General features: G+C 54.7%; 1 protein-coding gene and 1 long non-coding RNA gene across 3 annotated transcripts in view; one reads left to right on the forward strand and one right to left on the reverse strand.

Moving 5' to 3' along the window:
- Positions 1–13,324, reverse strand: part of LOC131763895 (uncharacterized) — a 72,700-nt gene that overhangs the window by 23,813 nt on the left and 35,563 nt on the right. The window lies entirely within an intron of this gene.
- The window catches only part of TUBB2A (tubulin beta 2A class IIa), a 50,961-nt gene continuing 39,999 nt past the window's right edge, over positions 2,363–13,324 (forward strand). Inside the window, exons 1-4 of one of the 2 annotated variants that reach the window (XM_059076617.2) lie at positions 2,363–2,536; positions 3,273–3,381; positions 3,626–3,736; positions 4,084–5,376. In XM_059076617.2, coding sequence (XP_058932600.1) covers positions 2,480–2,536; positions 3,273–3,381; positions 3,626–3,736; positions 4,084–5,144 — 1,338 coding nt within the window. In that variant the 5' untranslated portion in view covers positions 2,363–2,479 and the 3' untranslated portion in view covers positions 5,145–5,376. Of the gene's footprint in view, positions 2,537–3,272; positions 3,382–3,625; positions 3,737–4,083; positions 5,377–13,324 lie in introns of those variants that run through there. The other variant, XM_059076618.2, reaches the window with a different exon arrangement.

Below are 13,324 nucleotides of genomic sequence, written 5' to 3' on the forward strand. Positions count from 1 at the left end.
AACCCTGGAGGAAAGGGTGCTTTTATCCACGTAACCTTGAACACGCGTTTCCACGCCGGGCCCTCCGCGGAAATCTGGCGGTGAAGCGGGAGCTGAGAAACGAACGCTTAGGTGCGGGAGCTGGTGGGGCTCGCGGTGCCGGGCCAGGCGCTCGTCCCCGGGAGCGCTGCGCTCGACGCCCGGGCGGGGCTCTAGCCGCTCGGCGCGCGTCCGCACCAGCCGCGTGTGTGCGGCCCTCGCTTGGGTCCCTCCCGCGCGCCTCGGTCCCTCCCGCGCCGCCACCCGCGGGCCCGGGTGCCGACGCCAGGCACAGCCCTTCTGCCTGGACGCGGTCCCCTTGCCCGGGGCTGGGAGCCGGGAGGCGGGATTCCGGCCCGAGTCGTGTCTTTAACTTGCTGTGTGACCCCGGGCATCACTCGCCCTGGACGCTTCTGCATCTGTGGGAGCTGCGTTAGTAACTCGGGGTCAGGCCCCGGAGCCCCCCACCCCCCCGCAAGCGGGCACGTGGGCCGACCTTCCGCCCCTCTGGCCCCCGGCTCCGGCCGCCGCGTCTGCGGACCTCTGCCCCGAGCTGCAGTCGGGCACAAGGGGTGTCTGGGGGCGGCTGGGCTTTTGTTCTCTCTGTCCCTCTTTGTGCGCAGGAATTGGGTTGAAAGCCCCCCCGCCACCCCCAGCGGGAAGGGAGGCGATGACAGCTTGCTGATACTTCTGGGAGCGTCTCACTCAACAGCTGCGGGCTGCGCTCCGCCGCGGGAACCCGGGTCACTCGGGCCCTCTCGCCTGGGGGTGAAAAGGGGTCACGTCACCTCGCAGAAGACCCGTCAAGGGTCAGGGTGGAGGAGGGGAAGCTGCACCCACAGAATTGCGGGAGCCAGGTTCCAGCGCTCGCTCGCGCTCTCTCTCTCTCTCTCTCTCTCTCTCTCTCTCTCACACACACACACACACACACACACACACGCACACGCACACACACACGAAAACTAACAAAGAGATCAGCTCCTTCTTGGACTGTAGAAATTGTGGGTTTGGAGGAGTGTCTGGGCTGCGCGTCTGCGCACGCGCGCGGAAAGCGCCTCGGGGTCTCGGGCCACCTCCACCTCGCGGTGCTGCGCTTCTCAGGCGTGTCCCTCACCCGCATCAGCAGCAAGAATGTTGGGGACCTCGGGGCCGCCTCGGGGTTCGGCGCCTGATGGATGACGAGAACGTTGGCGCTGGGGCGGGCGATGACCTCCCTTGGAACCCGTCCCCTTTCTGGACACTAGGTGGACTGAACCCAGGGCTTTTTAAATGCCCAGCTCTGGGAGGGTAGCCCACGCATTCTCCAGCTCTTTGTTCTGCCGCAGCCCCGCCCCCGAACCCCACCCTCTCCTGACCGCTGGACAGTCCACCCCGCGCGGCCGGCCACACCCACCCCATCCACTCCCAAGGAACAAAAGCCGACCCGCGGGGTGGAGGGCTCCTGGGTACCAGCCGGGCAGCTGTGGACTCCAGGAGAGGGTCACGCCGGGCGGAGGAGGCGCGGAGGTCGCCCCACCCCTGGACGCTGCCGCCACAGAGAAGGGGCCCTTGGCAGAGACAAAAGAGAGGACGCGCGGATGCTGGGGGGCGGGGCGGAGGGCACCCTGGGGCACTTGGGCCTTAGGTGTCCAAGGTCACCGCCTTCAGACCCCAACAAACTGATCGCACAGGACTTTCTCCTGGGGCAGCCTGTCCTCTCCCAAGACTCTGCGACCGAGGTTCGGCCGCCGGACAGCCGTTGGCCTCTAAGGGCTGGGGAAAGGGGCAGTGGTCTCACCAGGGAGGGTGGCTTAGGGGTCTCCGGCCCTGGGCGGAGGAGGGCCGCAGTCCTCGCTGGTAGCGAAACCTGCGCCACCCCGCCACCCCGCCACCCCTGACACCTGCCGGCACCCGGGGCACAGCGCTCCCCTTTCCGGCGCACCTGACAGCCGCTCCACGGGCTCCAGTCCCCTGGCTCCCACCCGTTCAGTGCCAGCTCTCCCCCCAGACACCCGGCCTGCCACCCTGGTCGCCCTCGCGCCGCCGCCCTCCGCCCTCGGATCCTCCACCCACCCCTCGGTCGCAGCGCCCAGCTTTTCCACATCCCCCGCCCGCCGCCATCCGAGACAATGCGCACGCCCCCATCCTACCCCCCGCAGCCCCCGCGCCTCGCCCGGTCCGCACGCCTGTGCTGATTGGCCGCGGGCCCGTGGTCCAGCCCCCTGGACGGTCCCTGGGGCCCGGAGCATTACGTCAGCGGGGCCTGGAGAGCGCTAGCCCGAAGGGGACTGGGGGGCTCGGGCTGGGGGCGCGGCCTGCGCGGGCCGCCCCACCCTCCTCGCATAAAAGGCCGAGCCCGCTGGGCGGGCGCTCTCAGCCGGCTGGTTCCCGAGCGCGTTCCCGGTGACCCCGCAGTGGGTGTGTAGGCGGACGGACAGACTGACCACACGCCGAGCGGGGCCAGAAGAAGCGAGCCGGCACCATGCGTGAGATCGTGCACATCCAGGCGGGCCAGTGCGGCAACCAGATCGGCGCCAAGGTGGGCGCGGCGCCCGGGAGGGGCCGGGGTGGGGCCGGGGACGCCGCTTCGGGGCAGCGGGCGCGAGCGAGGTCCTGAGCAGGCCCGCGGCCCGCCAAGCGCAGACCTTCCCGGCGGCTCTGGGCCGCAGAGCGGGACGTGGGCCCGAGGCGACTTTCGGGGGCCGTGGGGAGGAGCCGCTCAACTTTCTGCTGGAACTCGTTTGCAATCCCGGTCCCTCGGCCTCCCTCTCCGGCCGGCTCTTCTAGCCCGGCAGGCGGGCCCGGAGAGCGCGGGGGTGTGTCCGCCGGGCTGTGTGCGCGGCTTTGCGGGCGGGGACCCGACGCCGGGAGAATCGATTGGACGCGCTCGAACCCGAGTCGAGCTGCGGGGGGAGGGGCGGAGAGCGATCTTCCTGAGGTCTCTGGACGTGCTTTGAACCTAAAACCCCCCTCCTTCAGCCCCCTCCGGTCCCTGTTCGCCTGCCCGCCCCCTCGGCGCCGCTGGGGTCCCTGCGCGTCCGCCCCTCCCCGCCAGACCCCCGCCTGCTGCCGCGAGCAGCTGTTCGCCCGGGAAACGCCCAGTCTGAGCTCGGTGACCTTGCAAAATGCAAGCCCTGCGGCTGTGCAGGTCCCGCCGTCCTGAAGCTCCAGAGAGGTTTTGGGTTATCGGAACTGAGTCCAGGGCTTTTCACCGTGAGTCGCGGCCTCTCCGAGGGGTGGGGCGTGGCTAAATGCAAGCTTTTTGTGTGTCTCAGTTTTGGGAGGTCATCAGCGACGAGCATGGGATCGACCCCACGGGCAGTTACCATGGAGACAGCGACCTGCAGCTGGAGAGAATCAACGTGTACTACAACGAAGCCACGGGTGATTGCCTTACCCCTTCCCCTCTCCCCCCGCGGACCGGCCCCAGGGGAGGGTGGGCTAGCGGATTTAGGATATTCCCATCTTTCCCTGAGGTTTCCAGCGGGCGCCCCTCTGAGAATCCTGTCATCCTATGTCCTTCTTTGTTTGGGGGAAACAAACAGCGCCTGCAAAAAGGAAGCTGGTACCAGGCCCTCCTCTCCCGAGCTCCCCGCCTGCAGGTCTGAGTCCTGCTCTGTCCCCGCAGGTAACAAATATGTGCCTCGCGCCATCCTGGTGGATCTGGAGCCGGGCACCATGGACTCGGTCAGGTCTGGACCCTTCGGCCAGATCTTCAGGCCCGACAACTTCGTGTTTGGTGAGTCGCTGCCATGGCTGGTGGCCTGGGGGGCTCATTTTACGCTGGGCAGCTCAGGGTGGAGGGGTGTGACCGCCTTAGAGAACGTATAGAGTTGTGTGTTGATTTTGTCTCAATATAAAACCTAAAACAAAACGCCGCCGTTCAACCTCTAAGAGCCAGGTCCCTAACCCTCCTTATTTTATAATTATGTCCACGACCCAATATTTTAACGTCTGGCCATTTTTCACGACAACCTGAAATAATCTTCTCGGAACACTGACTCCCTGAGCGCTATTAAAGGGTTTAGGGGAAAAGGAAGTGAAGGCAGTCGCCAGGGGCTTACGAAGACTCTTTCCCTCCGGCAGGCCAGAGCGGTGCCGGCAACAACTGGGCCAAGGGCCACTATACGGAGGGCGCGGAGCTGGTGGACTCGGTCCTGGACGTGGTCCGGAAGGAGTCAGAAAGCTGTGACTGCCTGCAGGGCTTCCAGCTGACGCACTCGCTGGGCGGGGGCACGGGGTCCGGGATGGGGACCCTCCTCATCAGCAAGATCCGCGAGGAGTACCCCGACCGCATCATGAACACCTTCAGCGTCATGCCCTCGCCCAAGGTGTCGGACACGGTGGTGGAGCCCTACAACGCCACGCTGTCCGTGCACCAGCTGGTGGAGAACACGGACGAGACCTACTGCATCGACAACGAGGCGCTGTACGACATCTGCTTCCGCACCCTGAAGCTGACCACGCCCACCTACGGGGACCTCAACCACCTGGTGTCGGCCACCATGAGCGGGGTCACCACGTGCCTGCGCTTCCCGGGCCAGCTCAACGCCGACCTGCGCAAGCTGGCCGTGAACATGGTGCCCTTCCCGCGCCTGCACTTCTTCATGCCCGGCTTCGCGCCGCTGACCAGCCGGGGCAGCCAGCAGTACCGCGCGCTGACGGTGCCCGAGCTCACGCAGCAGATGTTCGACTCCAAGAACATGATGGCCGCCTGCGACCCGCGCCACGGCCGCTACCTGACCGTGGCCGCCATCTTCCGGGGCCGCATGTCCATGAAGGAGGTGGACGAGCAGATGCTCAACGTGCAGAACAAGAACAGCAGCTACTTCGTGGAGTGGATCCCCAACAACGTGAAGACGGCCGTGTGCGACATCCCGCCCCGCGGCCTGAAGATGTCGGCCACCTTCATCGGCAACAGCACGGCCATCCAGGAGCTGTTCAAGCGCATCTCGGAGCAGTTCACGGCCATGTTCCGCCGCAAGGCCTTCCTGCACTGGTACACGGGCGAGGGCATGGACGAGATGGAGTTCACCGAGGCCGAGAGCAACATGAACGACCTGGTGTCCGAGTACCAGCAGTACCAGGACGCCACGGCCGACGAGCAGGGGGAGTTTGAGGAGGAGGAGGGCGAGGACGAGGCCTGAGCCCGCCGGAGGCTGCGGGGCTGGAGGCCGGGCGGAGGGCGAGGGGGAGGGGGGCTCGCGGAAGGAGAGAAGCGGGGGCCGGGGGCTCGGCTGGTGCTCTTCACCGGCGCCCGTCCCTTTCTGTCTTTGTTTCTTTTTTTCTCTTTGTAATATTGATGACATCCGTGTAACATCTGAGATCTTTCTGAACTACTGTTGTGATGGCTAAAATCACATAAACGTTTGTGTCCTACTGGTGTCCTCTTTTCTGTCTCCTCTTTATTAGCAACTTAAATGTCACCTTCAGAACGCATTCCACTGAATCCTTCCTTCAGAAAAGCGAAGGGATGGGTACAATCTCACATGAATTTACTGTTCAGTGTGGTAAAACTGAACCAACCACAATCATACCCAGTTTAAGAGGGGAGAGCAATCCGAATTTTAAGATGCCTTCAAGTAATTATGTTACGAGTTGAGAGATGCCTGCTTGAAAGCACACTGACTATTCTCATGGAGAAAGCCTACCATACCTTTATTTCCTCTACAAAAAAAGATTTTGTTTTGGATAGTTACTACGTGTGCACAGCACGGAGTTCTAAAGCAGGGAGTGTGGAAAGAAAGCCTCTCTTCCTCCTGTGTCTCTTGATGCATTTTCTTCCCCGGAGGGCAAGCGTTCTTATATTGTTATCTTTCTTGCGTCCTTGCAGAAACATTCCATGAGTCTTGAAACCTATTTAGATTATTCCCTTTTGCTTTCTTCACAGGTTATGATACCCATACTCTTCTGCTGCCTTTTTTCACTAAACAGTGTAAAGGAGGGGCCGCCTCCTTTAAATGGATACATAGTATCCATTATGTAGCTGTGCCATATTTTATTTAACCAGTTCCCTACCAATGGACATGTAGGTTGCTTATACTTTTATCTTACAGTGCCACAGTGAATAAGTTGGTGCATATATCATTGTGTGAAGTTCTGTAAGTGGAATACTCTGTCAGAGGGTATATGATACTGTGACCTTTTAAGTTAATGAAATCCCCTGTACTTAGGAATCGCCATAGATTTATACATTGTTAACGGACTAAAATTCTCAAGCAACCTTTCTCCCAGCAATTATGTTTGTACTACGTTACAAACTATTTGCATATTGACTACCTTTGAATTTATATGAAATTATAAATTCTGGATTATTGGAGAATTTTACTTTTCATAGGTAAGCCACTATAATTTTCAGTTTATTGTGTTCTTACCATGCAGCTTTGAAATTTGGGATTTGAACCCAAGCCTGCCTCTAGACTTGAACTCAATCACCAAAGAAGCTGTGGGATTTTAACAAGTGACTTTTAGTAAAGATTAAACGCTTCTGTGGGATCAGTTATACTTTGTCAAAATGTGCCAATGTTTTGCCTTAATCCGGGCCAGTCAGTTGCTCATTTTGGGAAGAGAAGTGGAGGGTAAGTAATAATAAACAAATGTGCAAAACATATTTACGTACCCCTCTAGGAAGAAAAAAACACCAAGGAAACTGTAGGTTTATAATTTTTCTCTACTTTTTAGACAAATTCAAAATTAGAGAAAATACGACTTTAAATCTGACCCTGTGTTTATTTCATTCTGCTTGGTTCTCTTCCTACTTAAGTGTTTTTTTCTAAAGAAGAAAAAGGAGGAAGAGGAGGAAGAAGAGGAGGAGGTGAAAGATGAGGGGTGAAGAGGCTGAAGTATGAAAACAGTTTCAAAGAAAAACTGTGAGCAGTGTCATTCTAAATAGTGTGAAAATAAGCTCATTCTACCAAATGCCCCCCAAATGGGAATAAGCAGCAGTTCACCTCCTGAATATCATACATCATAACAACTAGACCCAGGGGCTTCCCTGGCAGCGCAGTGGTTGAGAATCCGCCTGCCGATGCGGGGGACGCAGGTTCGTGCCCCGGTTTGGGAAGATCCCACGTGCCGCGGAGCGGCTGGGCCCGTGAGCCATGGCCGCTGAGCGTGCGCGTCAGGAGCCTGTGCTCCGCGACAGGAGGGGCCCCAGCGGTGAGAGGCACGCATACCGCAAAAAAAAAAAAAAACTAGACCCAGTGATGGGGAGGGTCAGACGGGTCAGGAACTAGTGGATTCTGCTTTCATTTTCTACATTTAACAATGAACAGGTAGGTGCATTTCCTGCTGAGCTAGTGTAAAGCTTCCAACAACCTCGCTGAAGGGGGAGTACTGGTTTGAAGAGCTCTGATCACTTGGAACAGCTGCCAGGGCCCCCTGGATGCGCCCTTGGCCATATGCCTTCCCACAACCTGTCAGACACATGATGGGTAACCCTGGAGACAGAGGGAGTCCGGCCCGGTGCCTCTCGACATCCTATAAGTGTCCTGCTTCTCCTTCCACCTTGTGAGAAAAGAGCGGACAGGAGGCACCCAGCAGGCCAGCCCGCCATGCCAGCCCGTCGGCACACCCACATACACACGCTGCCAGGGCTCGCTTCTGCATCACCGGAACAGGGGTGCCAGACTGACCCGTCAAGCAGATGCTCCAGGGCGAAGCTTTAAAAGCCCATTTGTATAAAGTGACTTGACATGCACACTTAGGAAAACACTGCAAAAGTAGGAAAATGCACAGAATAACAGCTGAACGGCGAGGTACTTTTTGAAACTGTTACTTTCGTTTGTCACGTTAGCATTGTGTGATGGGATTGACTAGTGGGGGGTGATGGTGATGGTGTGTGTTTTCGACACCATTTTCTACAAAGGAATTCTTCCAGCCCTTCCTGAGGTGCCACCAGGAGGACATTCACTTCTGGCCAGGCATGGGACCCGAATTACAAGACCCACTGGGATGTGACGCAGGATTCTAAGGCTGGGGTTAGGGAGGGTGAGCTGGAGTCACCCCAAGTGTGTGAGAAGGAACGGGAACCCCAACGTGCTCCAGATTTGCCTGCACCTCTGCCTCAGCCCTAAGCTGATGACCTAAGCTGAGCTCCCATTTCATCACTAACAGTGTGTTAGATTAACAGAAACTTGAGCTAAAAGTAACCTGAAGAGGTCATCTAGTTGGACTTCCTTATTTTGCAAGTAAGGAGACGGAGGGTCCGAGAATTTTGTCTCATTTCACAGAACTTTCTGTACAAATCAGATTTTGGACTCTGTTCTTTTCTCTATAGCCGCACCTCCCAGGTCCTGTTGTTTACAAGGCCACACGAGGATCGTGAAGGAGGAGGGAAAGAGAAGTGTCCTGGCTTCGAGGAAAAACCCAAAGGTGTCCCTGGGTCCACACTCAACCTTCCCACATGGGCTGGGCACAGGGTCAAGTGTTTTGTCTCTGACGGGGTCAGTGTCGGGCAACACTGGATCTCCTGATTCTAAAACACCACACATATGTCCTAGCGCAACTATGGTTGCAAGAAGAATACTCCAGTAAGTACCATGGGGTACTTACTGGAAAATGAGTGGGAAGTTCATGAATACTCCTTGGGGCACCGCGTTTTACACACCCCGTTATAGCCGAGTCTTCCGTACTACGCAGCACTCCTTGACAACTATTATAATGCTGATTTACTTCCAGTGTGTGAGAGAAATTCTCTTGCAAGGTCATGCTTTTCTAAATGGCTCCAAGTTGAGCCATTTACTTGAACACAGACTCATTCACACCTGCGCTTCTTAGAGGCTTTTTCCCCTACCTCCCTGACCCTTCGCGCTTTTCTTAAGGCATGCCTGCCAACACGTACCCAGAGACGCTTAGTTTGGTGCAGTCTGTTTCACTCAAAATGCAGCACAGTCATTTTAAACGTTTCTATTAACTGAGATAGGATTCACATGACACAAAATTCACCATGTAAAAGAGTACAAGTCAGGGGGTTTTAGTATATTCACAGAGTTGTGCAAGTATCACCACTGTGATTCCGGAACATTTTCATCACCCACACCCACGTGCCGTCCCTCCCTGTCCCCTCTCCCTCCAACCCCTGGCGGCCACGAATCTGTCTCTACAAACTTGTCTTTTCTGGACTTTGCATATGCACGGACTCATACAACACGCGGTCTTTTGCGTCTGGCTTTTTAAATTCAGCATAATGTTTTCGAGGGTCGTCACTGTTGTAGCAGGTGTCAGCGCTTCGTGACACTTTACGGATGAATAATAATCCACTGTGTGCACATGCCACCTTGTTTATCCATCCACCAAGTGATGGACATCTAGGTTGCTTCCACTTTTTAGCTGTTAAGAATGATACTGCTGTGAACATTCGTGCACACTTTTGTGTGGGTTTTCATTTCTCCTGGGCATAGACGCCTAGGAGTGGAATTGCTGGGTCACGTGGTATAAATTGATAGTCCTTGTGACTCCACCTAGGGATGCAGATGCCTTCAACGTTGCCCAGGAGGCCAAGGTGGAATAGAGATCCGATGAGCCTTCGGGTTTTCGTACTTGTGCATCTGCATAGAGTCTTAGAAACAGAGGGAACTGTAGAGACGGCACACGACTCCATCAGCTCATAAATTAGGAAACTAAGGCTCCAAGTAAGCAATGTCCTCAGGTCACTCTTTCCAGTGGAGGCTGACGTTCAGCTCCTAGCAACAGTGGCTTAGAGTTATTTTTTTCCTCTAACTTAAAACAGTCTAGAGACACCCAGTCCAGGCCCTTAGCTCTACAATATCCTCTTTGTGCTCTACCCGTTGCTGCCGTTGGCTTTCAACCCCGAGCTCTCCTTGGGCTGCAGGATGGCTGCTGCAGCTCTGGTCATGGTGTCTGGGTTCTTGGCAAGAAGGGGGAAGGGGGAGGGTAACGAGGCACCTTCTGGCTGAGTAAAGCCACTTTAGAGACTTGTGCCAGGAGCTCCCCTCCTTGGCCTCTGCCTGCATTTCACTGGCCACGCTTTTTTTTTTTTTTTTTTTTTTTTTTGCCGGGGGTGCAGAGAGAAGTAGCCTTTTAGATGCGCACACATTATCCCCCCGGCCCCACCACCACCTCAGAGGTCCTTTTAGGAAGGAAGAAGTGGAGAATGGACACTGGATGGGTCACCAGAAGTCCCTCCCATAATCAGAGGGGGGCTAAGGAGTGACATTAACCCCGATCCCTTAGCTCCTGCTGCAGGGCCCTCTGTAGACAGGAGTTTGCAAAGTGTTTCATGACAAGAGTTCCCATTTTCGAAAACAGGGAGCAGCTGAAGACTGAATCAAAGAAGATTCTCGATTCAGATTCCTGGATCGAAATGTTTACTCCTCTTACTTCAGGACCTTCCTAACTTTTAGTCAACTGACGACAGCGCGTACGTACGGCTTCTAGGGAAATTCCTTCCAGCGATCTGCAGTGCAGTGGTCACGTCAGCTTTGCACCCATTGTGAGCGTTTGTTTGGCCAAAGCAGTGGGATTTTTGTTTCATGAACGTGTTCAGTGTGGCCTGCACACCTGGTCACTGAGGAGAACGAACCAAGACGCCGTAGCTGAATTGGGTGGTAGGAGAGGGTACAGGGCGTACACGGGGCGTGAGCGGCTGGGGGCCACCTGGCTCACGGGGACAGCCTGCCCAGGAGGGCGCGGGGAACGACGCGAGTCCGCGTGCTGGAGGGCCGGCCGGGCGCGGAGTCTGCGGGACAGCCACACCCCGACGCAGCGGAGACCCCGGGGGGACAGCTGAGAGGGACGAGCCTTCGGAGGCTAAGACGGCAAGACTCAAGCCTTGAGAAGGTCGGGCCCTTCAAAGATAATGCTCTGAAGAGCAGACTATACGGCAAATGAGCCGGAATCAAGACAAGCAACCGTTCAGCTTCTACTTTCTTCTGGCTCTCTGGGCGGACAGGCATGATTTTGGGGTCTCGTCCACAGGAAACGGGCGGGGAATCAACGTTTACCAAGTGCCGGCTGCGTGCCAGGGACGTTACCGTGGGGACCACAGTGTAGAGGGAACACAGCTCTCAGTCACGCCACTTATTAACTCCGGGATCTTAGTGAGTCACTTCCCCTCTGTAACTTCCTTTCTCGAACAGAGTTCTTACCCTACTTGTACGGCGGGTTCAAGGGCATTAGCTATGTGTGGCGATAAGAAAGGGATAACCTGCAGGATTTATGGAGCATGTAGGTTACATATTTGTCAGATATACTGGACAGTTTAGGTGCTTTTCATTGTGTCCGAAATCAATTCAAAATTTACCTACAAAAGGGGTGAGGTCGGGAGATTGTTGGCTCACATAATTTAAAAGTCCAGGGGCAGATCTTTCCGGCTGTCTCATGGCTGCACCTGGAGCCTCTAAATAAGTTCTCAGAACGTTAGCCTTCTCGGTTGCTCTCCTGACTCTGCAGTTTTCTGTTGGGCTTCATGCTGAGGCAGGGGCTCCCCCCCTGGTGGCTACTTTAGGTTCATTCCACCCTATTCCTAGAGACTCAGAGAAAAGGAGGAGCCAGGCTGGCCAGACAGATGTTGCGTGCCCACCCCTGGATCGGTCATGTGGTCAGAGAAAAGCAATGCTGGTTGGCCAGCCTGGACTGCCTGTCCTCCTGTGAGGTGGGCGAGGACGGGCCACGTGCCTGGCAGCCTCATCCTTCCCTAGGGAACTGGCCGTTCCCGACTGAACTCGGCTTAAGGGACTGGACCCCGAATCGTTCAGCTCTAAGTGGGGGACCTGTGTATAAACCCCAGGGTTTTCTGACTCCAAAGTGCGAGATGTTACATATAGTTTTAAGAGATTAAAAACAAGAAAAACAGATTTATCCACAATATTCACCAGTTCAGGTCACTTTATCTTTGTGGGTGGGTCACACCTCCTTCTGCCTGATAAACTTCCTTTACGTTTCTTGTAGTGCAGACCTGCTGGCCATGAATCTCTCGGCTTTTGTTTGCCTGCAAAGGGTATTTTGCCTCATTTTTCAAAGATATTTTCACTGGACATAGAATTCTAGGTGGACAACTTGTTTTCTGTCAGCGCTTTAAAGACGTAATTCTATGGTCTCCTAACTCGTGCCGTATAAGATGTGACATCGCCAATAATTATCAACCTTGTTTCCCTGTATGTAATGTTTTATTTTTCTGTCTAGCTGCTTTTAAGATGATCTCAAGATAATCACTATTTTCCAGCAGTTTTAAGGTGATATACCTTGGGGTGCTTTCCTCTTTTTTATTCTACTTGGGGTTTCTTGAGCTTCCTCAATCTGTGAGCTTATAGTTTCATCGAATTCATAACATTTTCTACCATAATTTCTTCAAATTTTTTTCCATCTCCCTATTTTATTCTGAGATTCCAACTGCATGCATTTTAGACTTTTTTAAAACAATTCATTTATTTTATTTTTGGCTGTGTTGGGTCTTCGTTGCTGCACGTGGGCTTTCTCTAATTGCGGCGACTGGGGGCTACTCTGTTGCATTGTGTGGGCTTCTCATTGGGGTGGCTTCTCTTGTTGCAGAGCACGGGCTCTAGGTGCACAGGCTTCAGTAGTCGCACCTCGTGGGCTCTAGAGCGCAGCCCAGTAGTTGTGGCGCACGGGCTTAGTTGCTCCGCGGCACGTGGGATCTTCCCGGACCAGGGCTGGAACCCGTGTCCCCTGCATCGGCGGGTGGATTCGTAACCACTGCGCCACCAGGGAAGCCCCATTTTAGACTTCTTGACATAGTTTCACACTTTACTGATAATCTGCTCATTTTTCGTTCAGTCTTTTCTCTGTGCTTCAAGTTTTGACTGCTGTACCTTCAATTCACTGTTCCCTGCTGTTAATCTCATACAAGTATTTTTTTCTGCTCAGATATTATATATTTCATTTCTAGGAGTTCTAGTTGTGTCTTCTAAAAATTTTCCATTTCTCTCCTCTTCGTGTTCATGTTTTCCTCTACTTCCTTGAGTGTATGAAGCATATAATACATTGCTCTATGGTCCTTGTCTGTCATTTCGTCATCTTTGTCATTTCCAGATCTATTGCTATTCCTTCTCAGGGTTATTTATGGGCCGTATCTTCCCGCTTCTTTGTATCTTTTGATTGGATGCCAGACGTTGTGAGTTTCATGTCGGTGACTGTTGGATTTTGTTATGGTCCTTTAAATGTTATGGGACTTTGTTCCGGCACACAGTTACGTTACTTGGAATCCAATGTGTCCTTTGGAAACATGCTTCTAAGCTTTACTAGGGCAAATACAAAGTAGTCTTTGATCCAGGGATAATTTAACCCCACTATGACAGCAATGCCCACGCGTGATGAGGTGTTTCCAGTCCAGCTAATAGGAACACAA

The sequence above is a fragment of the Kogia breviceps genome, chromosome 10 (genome assembly GCF_026419965.1).
Source record: "Kogia breviceps isolate mKogBre1 chromosome 10, mKogBre1 haplotype 1, whole genome shotgun sequence".
Lineage (NCBI taxonomy): Eukaryota > Metazoa > Chordata > Mammalia > Artiodactyla > Physeteridae > Kogia > Kogia breviceps.